The sequence below is a fragment of the Anoplopoma fimbria genome, chromosome 16, assembly GCF_027596085.1.
Source record: "Anoplopoma fimbria isolate UVic2021 breed Golden Eagle Sablefish chromosome 16, Afim_UVic_2022, whole genome shotgun sequence".
NCBI classification, from domain to species: domain Eukaryota; kingdom Metazoa; phylum Chordata; class Actinopteri; order Perciformes; family Anoplopomatidae; genus Anoplopoma; species Anoplopoma fimbria.
In genome coordinates, this window is record NC_072464.1 from 21,631,217 (window position 1) to 21,643,286 (window position 12,070).

Sequence of the window (12,070 nt, forward strand, 5' to 3'; positions counted from 1 at the left end):
GGTACCTTTTCTGGGAAGTAATCCCTGCTGGGGCAGTGCATGCCAGGAGGCATGAGCAGAAATGGTTCTTTGAATGTGATGAAGGGGGAAATGCACAGGATGATGTCTTTGAGCTCCTGCTTGAAGACGGCAGAGATGGACTTCAGCCGGTCATCGGATGAATCCACCTGCTCGGTCACAAACATCCCTGTGTCATCCTGCAGGGGGTCCCGGAACAACCGAGTAGTGGAGGCACCTTCGCTGTCATCCATATCATGTGAATCCTCCTTCACTAGGCTTCCCTCTTCCCCCGTCTCCCCCTCAGACGCCATGATGAGAGAGTCCGAGTCCATCTCCTGGTCGTCCTCCATGAGGAACGGAGGCAAGACGGAGAGAGGTGGTGCGATGGGACTGGAAAATGGCGAGGAGGTCATTGTCTGTATGTTAACAGCCTCCTCGTCTTTGACGGAGTAGGACGAGTTGGGATTCTGTTTGTCTTGGAGAGAGTTTATATCTGACGACTCTTCCTCCTCACTTCTTCCTCCCAGTGATGAGTCTTCAGGCACCACAGTTTTCTCCAGGCTCGCTCCATTTGTCTCTCCGTTGGCCGCCTCCTTCTCCTCCGCAGAGGAGCCCTCCAGCAGGCAGGGGAACGAGGTGCTCTGGGTCAAACTGGGCGGCATGGCAAACTCGTCCATGAGGAACGAGATCTCCAGCTGGGAGTGGTAGGCCACGCACACCATCAGCATGATGATCTCCTTCACCCGGGCCAGCTCGTACTCCGAGGCCCCGCGCAGCTTGATGGAGCATCCGAGGTGAGGAGGGCAGCCCTCAAAGAACATCAGAGTCTTCACTTCATCTGGAGGGGACGGAAACAAAAAGCATGATTTATGCAACAGGGCGTTTTTTTTTTATCTCAATGGAGAGAAGAAGAGTGGAGGTGTGTTTCTCACCGTTGGCCAGGGTGAAGGGCTGCATGTAGAACTTGTGGCAGGTTCCCAGACGAGGTTTGGTGAGGAGCTGGTCCATGGACATCACCAGGTCTCCCTGGGTCATACGACTCACCCTGTCCAAGACTTGCTAAAAGGAAAAAAGGAGAACACTGAAAAGGACCCACCACGTACATAAGTGGTTTTCACTTTTGGTGATGATATGCTGTTTAGAATTTGTTTCACATTCCTTATGAAACAATAAAAACAAACCAAGAGGAGGCCATGATGCAGGAATCATGATACAAGGATATCTAAATGTTTACAAAAAGAGAAACACTGGCTAATGCATTAGTTTACTGACCGGTTTGACGTTGATGACCAGCGTGATGCCGTGCTCCAGCAGCATGTCCTGAGCAATACGAGACACCGTCCTCTCCACCAACACCAGCGTCGGACGGACGTCTACTATCCGCTGCACATAGTTCTTCAAAAACTCTCGTTCCTGAGGGAGGGAAAAAGAAAAATGAGTTCATAGTTTCAGCAAAAGGAGGCAAATGCAAAGCAGGCTTAAAAAATGTAGTTAGCGTGACCTACTGACCTGTAGCACGATGGGGTCGATGCAGGAAAACTTGGACTCCTCCCTGTACAGATACTCTATGGAGCACTTCAGCAGCAGGATTTTGGGGTTCTTGATGTAGGAGTTCATCTGATAACAGGTCAGACAAGTATTATTAAAACTACTATATACTCCTTCATTTCTGGACATTACTGTTGATTTGAAAGAGACAATGAATGTGAAACAGAGGAACTTGATCCAACCTTCTTGTGGGCGATGTTCTTGGTGCATACAAAGCCGTTTACCACCGTCGAGTCAAACTTCCTGCCTCCAGAAATCTGAAGCCCAAATGGAGATTCAGTTATACTTTTGAAAATCATCTGAAGCCGACAGTCTAATGAGCTAATTTTATGTTGCCTATGCACAATTAAATTATGGATATAACATCCCAAAGAGTGACATATGACTACAGTTTGACTGATTTGATGATCGGGCGTCAGACCTTCTTGATGTGGACCAGCTGGCGGATGTCCATGTCGTCATCACAGTTGCGTACGTCGGGCCTCACCGTCTGGACGACCTGTCGAACCACGGGGACGATGATGTCCCGCCAGGACAGAGACAGAGACTCGCTGTAGAGCAGCTGCTGCAGCAGCGCCATCATGTGGCTGTGGTTGGCAGAGCTGGATGAAAGGGAGGAAAATGGTTAGATAAGACAAAAAAATCTTTGTCATGATTAACAAAAACATGTCTCATGTTACCATCATGTTCAAGGTATTCCTCTTGAAACATTTACTGTTTGTAAATTGATCTGTGGAGACCACATAGTATTCAGAGAGCGAGACAAGAATCAACTGGTTCCAGTTGATTCTTGTCTCGCTCTCTGAATACTTCAGGTTTTTTACATTTCGCTCTCTGAATACTAAAACAAGTGTTCTTCTAAATTGCAGATAAGTGCTAAAGCCATAAGTCGACTAATCAGTACAATATATTTGATAAGAAGTTTAAGTAATTTATCCACGGAAGCCCTGAGAAGCAGGTGAGAAAAAGAAAAAACTGGCCATCCATTTTCATTTTTCCTATGTTTTTTTCATAATACTCTTTTTGGCCACAAGAGTCTGAAGTACACCACTTCCTTTAATGTTCTAAATAGGACTTAAAGCATATATGTTTTTTTAAGGTGAGTTTTAATTTACATAACTTGGCAACACACAAAATATATATATATGTATATTTATATAAATATCCCTTATAATAAATACATTGCGGTCAAAATTAATATCAAAACAACAAACACAAAATGATCCTCACCTACCTAAACTTTTTACATTTTTTTTTACTTTTTCCACAAATCTAAAGAAAATTTTATTCAACTGTTCTTAAACCCTAAACACAGGAGTGAAAACAGAAATAAAATCTCACTTGCTTCTCAGGGCTTCTTTAATTATCAAAGCAAAAGTAACAAATATTTGATGATTTAAGCGTTTCAAATTAGAGGAATTACTGATGTTTTCAGTTTTGTAGAATGTCAGACAGACAATCTTTGGGTAATGAAATGTTCATCAGGCAAAACAAATAATTTAAATTGGCCTATTCAGTCATCTTGGCCTGTGGGAAATTGTAATAGGCATTTCTATATATATTAATCTATATATATTTATCTTAATCTAGATATTTGTTCATTTATCTATTCCGGACATTTAAATAAAATAAACGATTAAGTGCATAATGATCAATATCTGAACTTCAGCCCTAGTGGACTTCTACCATGATGCAAGAACACACTGCACACAAACAGAGGTTTTATCTCCACTCACAGCAGCCTCTCCATGGCCTTCTTCTCTCCGTTCTCCTCTCGGAGCTGATCCAGAGAGCTGTGGTGCCAACCCAGCGGAGTAAACAGCATCTCTTTGGCCTTCTCCTCCACCCGACGGTTGAACAGAGACTCTGCAGGGACATCAAGGCGGGAGCAGGTTTGATCAACTAGTCCGGCAATTCAATATGTTGTCTCAATAAATCAGTGAGGAAGTGCAGAGTTCTTACCCTTGATGAAGGCATCACTTATGACAATATTCTGTCCTCCATCCTCAGACAGAAGGTATTCAGCTAAAAGAGGGAGAATATAGTACTTTTTAGAGGCACAGTAACCACAAGAATTTCTTAACCAAACAACTGTATGAAGAAAAATATGACATATTTATATAAAATAGTGTGTTTTTCAGTAAAATGTACCTTTCTGCTCAGCTGTAGAGAGCACATGTGGATACTTGGACTGTTTCTTGATGTGGAAGTTGACATTGTTTTGCTCCATGTTGAGGTTGATGGAGGCAGCCGAGTCACTGTCCGGCACCGACTGGAAGCTGCTGACGGATGTTCTCTTGCTGGGGCTGGCAGAATCTGGACAGACAGACAGGTGAAGTGAGCTGAAGGATTTTACTGTGCAGTTGGCTGAGGTTTTGAACTATTAAGTTTTGTTAAGTTATTATTTTTTCCATTTATTCATTGTTTGGATTGGAAGAATTGTGAGAAATGCCAGTCATAATTAACCAGAGCCCAAAGTGACACCTGCACAATGTTTGTTTTCATCAAACCAACAGTTCAAAACTCAACATTATAAAATAAAATACAAATAATATAAAGAAAAAACAGCAATTGTGAGAAGCTGGAATTGTGAAACGTTTGGTATCTTTGTATTAAAAAGATTATCAAAATAGTTGGCATTTTAATTTATGTCAATTGACTCAATTAACCCTCAAATTATTTCAGCTGTACTTCTACAAACTAATGGGTAAATTAATTCATAACAGAATTAAACTACCCATAGCTGTCAGATAAATGTAGTGAGGTAAAATATAAAATATTTCCCTCTGAATTTTTGTGGAGCAGAAGTATTAAGTGGCATGAAAAGAAAATACTCAAGTACACCATTTGTACTTATGTACAGTACTTGTGTACAGTACTTAATGACTAAGTACTACAACCAGTGGAAACCAAACCAAAGCCACCTGTGCAAACAGCATTGATCCAATCCAACAAGGCTGCAGGTTCATTGTATTAAAGCATTAGCAGTAGTATGTGATACATACTGGGCATGTTGTCCTCGCTCTCATCTGCGAGCTGCTCTGTGTCACTGTCATCAAACTTGATGTCCTTGAACCAGGACGGCTCAGAGTGTCCCTCCACGGAGTTCACGCTGTCGCTGTCTGGAGACGGTGTCTCTGAGAACTCTGTACTCTGGAGGTCAGACAGAGAGACAGTCAGCACATTGGCTGAAGCTACTAGTGATATGTCTTTGAAACAATCAATACCTGACACATGAGATGTTGAAGTATTTCGTGGAGAAACGTAAAACACTTTGGATCGTTCTGTGATTTGAAATCATAGCGTTTGCAGTGTTTACGCATCACAAATGAGCTGTTACCTGTAAGGGGCGGTAGAGCGCGTACTCGTCCCTGAACAGCTGGTCGTGGTGCGTGACACAGTCCAGCCAGCGACCGTCCACTAATGCCTGGCCTATGGCGATAGCCTGGGCCCTGCAAACACAGAAGCAACAAGATTGGACGGAGGGCTAAGAGGTTAAACACAAGATCTAGAGCAGCAGGAATGTACGAGACATAGGAGACATTAGTTATCTACTAATTGATTCTCTAGCTGCAGTTTGACAAGGATGTTTGCACAATGAACTTGCACTTAAGATCAAGTTCATCTGTGAACGCAGCACAAGAGACGGTACATTTGTACTTAACCAGCCAAAGATCTATCACAGGAAAGAAAGGAGTAATGCATGATGGACATGGAAGAAAAAAGAGCAGTAAACAAGGAATAAGACAAAGCATAGACATAGAACAGATAGCTTCTTTATACATGTATAAGTGGCCAAGTCAAAGAAAGATCCCCAACCAGTCAGCTGAAGCTACTAAATATCTATTTCACTTTTTCTCAGATCATTTTATTCTTGCTTAAAGTGGCAAAAGATAGTTTTTTTACTTTTCCCCCCTCTAGTTTTTACAAGTAGTATTATTGCTAGCCCCGCTGTCACAAAGACAACTGCTACGCTTCCTCAGAGCCAAACAACTTGGCAACTTTCATGCTAGATTGAAAGATTTAGCCTTTTCAGACCCTCTTAGCAACTTAAATTACAAAAAATACAAATTTAACAATAATACGATTCAGACCATCATGGACCATCATATATTGTGCTTCCAAATGCTGCTCAGAGTAATTGCATTTCTTCTGCAAACAGCACTGGGTCTCTCCCTCTGCTGCAACCAGCATTTAGCTTCATACAAATGATGTGTGATGACAACACCAATATGCAAATGAGCATAGGGTGTCACCTGACATGTTCCAGAAAGAACTGCACAAAGAAAGCGAGGTTCATAGGGAATCCATCTAAACACCAATGGTTTTACTATTTTAGAGCCATAACATTGCACAATTGGTATTTACTTCGTCATGATTAAAGTAAAAGCAAAAAACTTGTCTAGTGGCACTTTTTGTTTTGTTTTAACATCCGGAACTAGCTGAAATTTAATTGTTGAATATAATATTATGTAATGAAATATCAATCTACTCGTCTAACTCTTGGAAAGAAAGCGAATAACCATATCTCCAAAAATATCAAACTATTCCTTCCAAAGACCATCAACACGACGCAGTACAGAGAAAGAACATGTTTGTTTGGTGGGATGTTACCTGGTGGAGATGGTGCCATTCCTCAACAGCCAGTTGACTAGCTCTTTTCCCACAATGCAGTTTGGGTAGGTCCTCAGCCAGTATCTGTGGTCCTGGAACTCCATCCCTGTGTTGTTGTGGCAGATTTTCTTCCACAAGTCCTTCAGCTGGGAGGAGTCCTGCAGGATGTGAGGTGTGTCAGTATGTAATAATGAGAAACGCTTAATAATGGCAACGTTTTGGTTTGTTCCTCTTTCAATTATGGCTGTTGGGTTGAAGGAATTTCCCCTATGGTGATTTTGTTTGGCTCAGCAGCTCGAAATGTGGTATTAGAGCCATTGTTGTTTTGCCAAATTACTAAATTTTTACTGGCTTTCTATCTATATGAAAAAAAATAAAGGATTAAACCTAGCCACTGAGAGACGACGGCTCAAATCACCAAAATAATAGCCAACAGAGTCACGGTTATTAAGTGAAAACCTAAAGATGATCCTATTGTTTTGTCTGTCTTTCTGCTCATGCCATGCTGCTCTCTCTCTCTCCTTCTTATTGATCAAAACTTCACTTCCCTTTTGTTTCCATTCTGTGGATTCCTACAATTAAAATGATTTTATATAAGGGCAGAAGGTTCTTTTTACAACTACAAGAAGCAAGCAATGCTGAAAGAAGTGATGTGACGTAACAGTTTTTTTTTTTTTTTTTTTAAATCACATCGCACACACCCTGCCATGAGGTTCAAATCTAATAAAATAATCTCTTGACAACGCATAACAAACAATCCCTGGTTTCAAAATAAAAGCGCTGTGCTTCAGAACCACCTTGGCAGCCAACGGAATACAGTTGTGAACAAAACATCATCCCCTTTTAAGTTGATAATGTCAGCTTCTCATCAAACAGTTGCTCTTTTACACAGGCAGCAGTTCATTTAGAGTTGTGATGACGTCAAGCTGATGAATTTTAGACCAATATTAACTCTCTTTTAGCTCTTTTAGTCACTTCTAGTCCTGCATAGCCAGTCCTCTATCTCTACAGCACCGTGTCAACGCTGGAGAGAGGTCCGGCTGCACTTATTATCATTCTGCTATAAGGATAAAATAAAGGCTCTGGCTTTTTTTGTATTACTTTAAACCAATCACAATCATCTTAAACAGCGCTAAGCACAGGATCCAGTGACGACCTTTATATAGAACATGTACCGGAGATAACAGAAGGTGAAAAGAATGCCACGTTAAAGATGTGCAGCCACAGTCTACATCTGCAGAGTCAAACTAGTTAAATAGCTTTAAATATGTATAGACAAGCTACACAAAGGAGATGAAAAATGAAAGACTAAACCAGGCACCAGTAGGATCTTCCTCTCCTCCTCGCTGTGGTCCAGCTTGGTGCCAGTCTTGGTGCCCGACATGGCTCGGCTGGTCGGCGGGCTGACTGAGCTGTCGTAGGAAGGCACCATGGAGGATCCTGGGCGGTCCAGCGACAGGTTGGTCACACTGGCAGATCTGTGGATGAGACACACGGAGACCAGTTCACACTGCTGGCTTGACTTGAGTGTGCCGAGGAGCTGGAGGATACTGTTCTTTATAAGTGAATCACCTCTTCCTAGCAGGTGATTTGCCGACGTCTTCTTGTAGCGTCGTCAGTCTGGAAGCCAGGCCGCTGTTCTGCTGCTCCTGGTGAATCATACTGATGAACACAGACAAAGTTAGATTTATGATCATTGTATCTTTACACTTCCTCTATGTTAGCCAGTCTCATTTATGATCAGTGAATTTGAGCATGCGGAAGACTATTTTCTTTAAAGAGCTAGAAAGCTTTTACTGGGCATAGAGAGGGCTAAAAGCTCAGACAGATGTGAAAAAATTAAATGAAAATCAGCAAGACTCACTTCTTTCTCATCCCAATAGGAGTTTTTCTATGCCGGGAGAGAGAGAGGAAACAGATTTTCTTTGAGGCAGGTTGATAGAGAAAATAAGCAGGAAGCACATCGATTACAAGCAACAGCAGCAGAACAAAGGATGCACCAATAACGATACCGAGATCAGATATCAGCCGATACTGACTTAAATAGATGTATTAGATATCTGTGACTATGGGGCCTATCTATTCAGTTCAATGATATATATTTATATACTATATACATTATATGCTGGAATTTTACTTCCTGTTTAGGTTTTGACCTAACGGAGGTTTTGATTCAGTAAAAATGTTTGCACTTGAATTGGGATTTTCTTCTTTTAGAAGATTTCTTTCAAAGTTGCCGGTTAAGGATTTATTATTCTAATAATTATATTTTAAGAATAACATTGTGCTTTATAAAGTAGGTAAAAGCAATGTTTTTCTTTATTTTTGGACAGTTATATTCAAAAACATACATCAGCCCAGGGGCAATTTTCTTTCTTCTGCTGTCAACATTTTTCAAAATTGGGTAACTTTGTAAAAGCAATGTTTTAAGTCAAGCCTGATGTTGCCTTACACATAAAAGAATGATCCAAGTCATAATAACACAGTGAGACATACAGTATATTAATCTTAAATCGGGTCGGTACTCGGTATCGGGCCGATATCCAAAGCTCTGGTATCGATATTTGGACTGAAAAAGGCGGAACGGTGCATCCCTAAGCAAAACAAGCATGAGGTTATTAAACGCATGCATTATTCTACTATCCTCTAAACAAAGAAGTCTTTAAACATTCGCTTGACAATGAGCCTGGTGTTTGCACGGTTGATAAAATCAAGAAGAAAGTAAATCGTCTACGAGTTCTAAAGTAATTTAAAGAAGATTAGACTTCTCCTCGTGCCCAAATGGTCATGCTTTACTAAAGCTTCCTAGAATAGATGTTCCCTCTTTTCATCTTTGACGCTATTAATTACTTAGAGACAGTTCTGCATTATTGGTCCGTCAGTTAATTTGCTTCAGTCAGGGCTAACACACACACACACACACACACACACACACACACACACACACACACACACACACACACACACACACACACACACACACACACAGATGTCTTAAACAGCAGAAAATAAAGACTGAAGAAAAAGAGCAAGGAGAGATGGAGAAGGCTAGAAGGAAAAACTAGGGCGGTGTGTTTAATTAGCAAAATCATAACATGACATAGAAACAAATCTGTGCAACAGTAAACAAGATGTAAAATATACAGTCAGGATTTTTGTTGTGTGCTTTCAGACTGTTTCCATACATGCAACAAAAGGCCGCTCAAACGTGATTTGTCTGTACTACTCGGCCAACAAACGGAAACCGGAACGCTTCCAGTACCAAAATCTTCTCCCGTTTCCTACAGATTCTTGTTTATATGCAGATATCTGTTTAACGAGACTATAGTTACACAGAATGGATGGGACTTGAGGTGCAGTACAGATGTGGCTGAATGAGGCATGAAGTCAGAGCTGACACTGAAGGCATCATGCAACCTGATTTTATTTGGGCAAAATCAAATTGCTAATCTTTTTAAATAATCAAAAAAGCACTCAGATCTGAATCAGAGTCACACTCATTCTAAATATACAACACAAATGACCTTGTTTTCAAAAAATCTGACTTGATTTGGCCCCTGTGTGTTTGTGTGTGTGTGTGTGTGTGTGTGTTTGTGTGTGTGTTTGTGTGTGATCACCTCTGCCAGGTCAGGTCTTCCTCCAGGAAGATATTCCTGCTGGACTTGCGTCCGCCCACAGGTGTCCGGGGCTCGCTGGGCTCCATCACACTCACAGAGCTGGGAGAGTCAGACAGGGCGCTCAGGTCCTCCCCTATGGAGCCCGAGTCAGCCGAGTGAGCGTAGCTTAGCGCTATCTTACGGCAGTATGTACAGGCCCGCAGATCTCCTGGAGTCAGAGGGAAAAAGTATGAGAGACGACAAAGAAAGACCAGAAAAAGGACGAGTGATTTAGTGTCTTTCACTGCATGATGAAATGAATCAGACTGTGGTATGATACACTTAAAACTACTGCAAATTCTCACTAGGGTACCAGGCTTTTCTTTGAGGCAGGCTAATATTAAAGACATGACTTTATTATTAATTAATCTAATTACGTTTGATAAGTATATTTTGTCATTTTCTGATCTGCTTCTGTTAATGTTTGTTACTGTATTATGAAGTTAATGCAAACTATACATTTCCAAATTAAAAGTCCTTTAGTATTCAGGGGACAGAATCCCTCGATTTCCTATCAAGGCTTTTATTGTGAAACATTTGAAGGACTGTGTTGTGGAAAGATTCTTGCACAGTTCCCATACAATACTTCAAACGTAGCAACTCTTGTGGCACTTGTATGTCAATACAAAGTGCACTTCGGCTGTGACATTAAAGTAAACATTCACCACTAGTGAGGATGTAAATGTACTTCATTGAAGTATTAAATTCCTCAGTGGTGTGTGCCTTATTGACCGAGAGAGCTGTGACTGAAATAGGACAATAACCCTTTGGATGAAATCCAGAAAAACAGCACAAAATGAACATTATGCTTGGTTGACATGCACATTATATAACAAGCACCTGGAGTTTATCCACTCTGCCCATCTTATTTGGCTTTTACTTTGAAAACATGTTAATAATGTCACCTACCCGTGTAGCCCATGAACTTTCCAGGGATTTCCTGGTTGCAGCAGCGGCTGCAGAAGATCTGTCCGCACAGACGGCAGTGGTGGCGGCGGCGGAATGTTGTGAACTTCTCATTGCAGTCGTAACACTCTTTACACTGGCTATCTGGCATCCAGTACTGCTTCAGATCGCTGTCCTGAAGGGGGACAACAACCACAGCGCACTGCTTTAATCCTCAAAGAGAAACTGCATCTGTTCAGCTTAGGGCATGACTCAAAGCATATCTGGGTCAACACATAATAAATTTAAGACACGTCAACATGTACAAATGAAGTGTAAAGGTGTAGACTGGATGTGAATACCTGGCTCTTCCCCTCCATTATTTCTTTCAGCCTCTTCAGTGCAGTGCGAAGTTGCACAGCTGTGCGAGGGTCATGATTACTCAGAGGAGTGTCTGATTTCCTGCTGCCGTCTAAAATGATGCATGTAGACAGAAACACACAGAAATCGAATAAGCAAAAGAACTGAAATAAAGTTTATGTATTTTTTACAATCCATCCTGCTGCATTGTCAAATATGCCTTATTTTTTTTATATATATATTGAATTCGATTCCTCTTCATCACAGTTCATTTAAACAAAAAAACTACAAATATTTGACAATGCACTTCAACACCTTAAGAATAACTTACTCAAGAGTTGCAAATGTGTATACAATAACACATGATGCAATCAATAAAAAGAACTTGGCATGAAAAATAAACATGTTGAATATATCAGTTAGCTTTTGAGTCATTCATTAGAAACACCATTCCATTTATCATAATTAGTACCTAAGTGGAAAACATTAGAGCAAACCAAAGACTAAAAGAAAGCGCTTCATTGAAAAATGCAAATATCAAAACACGCACTCGCATGCACTCAGACACACAAAACAGTGTAAGGCCGCTGTTTCAGGCCGAGTTGTTAATGTCAAGCTAAAAGCGTCTTTAGTAAAACCACACGGTGCAGAGGACCCTCACCTGGCCAATCCACTGGAATCAGAAAAGACATGAGAACGGACGTTACAACCTGTACATTCATTCATCACTCTGATGTTTTTCAACACTAAATATGTATCAACTCCAAACATCATTTTTAGTTTGATTTGTCTCTTCATGCTCTGTTTTTTTTTTTGCGGATTTATCTATAAAGCAAAACATGAAATGCAAACAGAATTTTCTGTTCATGTGGATAAAAAATGACATTTAAGTCAGATTATGGAGTGGAATAAAATACTACAAAACCTTTACTGCATTGTAAAAAAAAAAGGTGGCACACTCTTCTTTTAACTAAATGATGACCAGAGGGTCAGAAATTCACTTTTCA

At 40.8% G+C, this 12,070-nt stretch overlaps 1 protein-coding gene across 6 annotated transcripts in view; it reads right to left on the reverse strand.

Moving 5' to 3' along the window:
- pikfyve (phosphoinositide kinase, FYVE finger containing) overlaps nucleotides 1-12,070 on the reverse strand; it is a 33,140-nt gene that overhangs the window by 15,221 nt on the left and 5,849 nt on the right. For 4 of the 6 annotated variants that reach the window (XM_054615012.1, XM_054615011.1, XM_054615013.1 and 1 more), the window contains exons 4-21: nucleotides 11,066-11,175; nucleotides 10,728-10,899; nucleotides 9,780-9,987; nucleotides 8,027-8,053; nucleotides 7,735-7,824; nucleotides 7,484-7,640; nucleotides 6,163-6,320; nucleotides 4,889-5,000; nucleotides 4,554-4,701; nucleotides 3,700-3,864; nucleotides 3,511-3,573; nucleotides 3,285-3,414; nucleotides 1,970-2,150; nucleotides 1,731-1,805; nucleotides 1,510-1,617; nucleotides 1,273-1,413; nucleotides 933-1,059; nucleotides 6-838 (exon numbers count right to left, since the gene is read on the reverse strand). In XM_054615012.1, coding sequence (XP_054470987.1) covers nucleotides 6-838; nucleotides 933-1,059; nucleotides 1,273-1,413; nucleotides 1,510-1,617; nucleotides 1,731-1,805; nucleotides 1,970-2,150; nucleotides 3,285-3,414; nucleotides 3,511-3,573; nucleotides 3,700-3,864; nucleotides 4,554-4,701; nucleotides 4,889-5,000; nucleotides 6,163-6,320; nucleotides 7,484-7,640; nucleotides 7,735-7,824; nucleotides 8,027-8,053; nucleotides 9,780-9,987; nucleotides 10,728-10,899; nucleotides 11,066-11,175 — 3,005 coding nt within the window. The remainder of the gene's footprint in view (nucleotides 1-5; nucleotides 839-932; nucleotides 1,060-1,272; nucleotides 1,414-1,509; nucleotides 1,618-1,730; nucleotides 1,806-1,969; nucleotides 2,151-3,284; nucleotides 3,415-3,510; nucleotides 3,574-3,699; nucleotides 3,865-4,553; nucleotides 4,702-4,888; nucleotides 5,001-6,162; nucleotides 6,321-7,483; nucleotides 7,641-7,734; nucleotides 7,825-8,026; nucleotides 8,054-9,779; nucleotides 9,988-10,727; nucleotides 10,900-11,065; nucleotides 11,176-12,070) is intronic. The other 2 variants (XM_054615014.1, XM_054615010.1) reach the window with 1 other exon arrangement.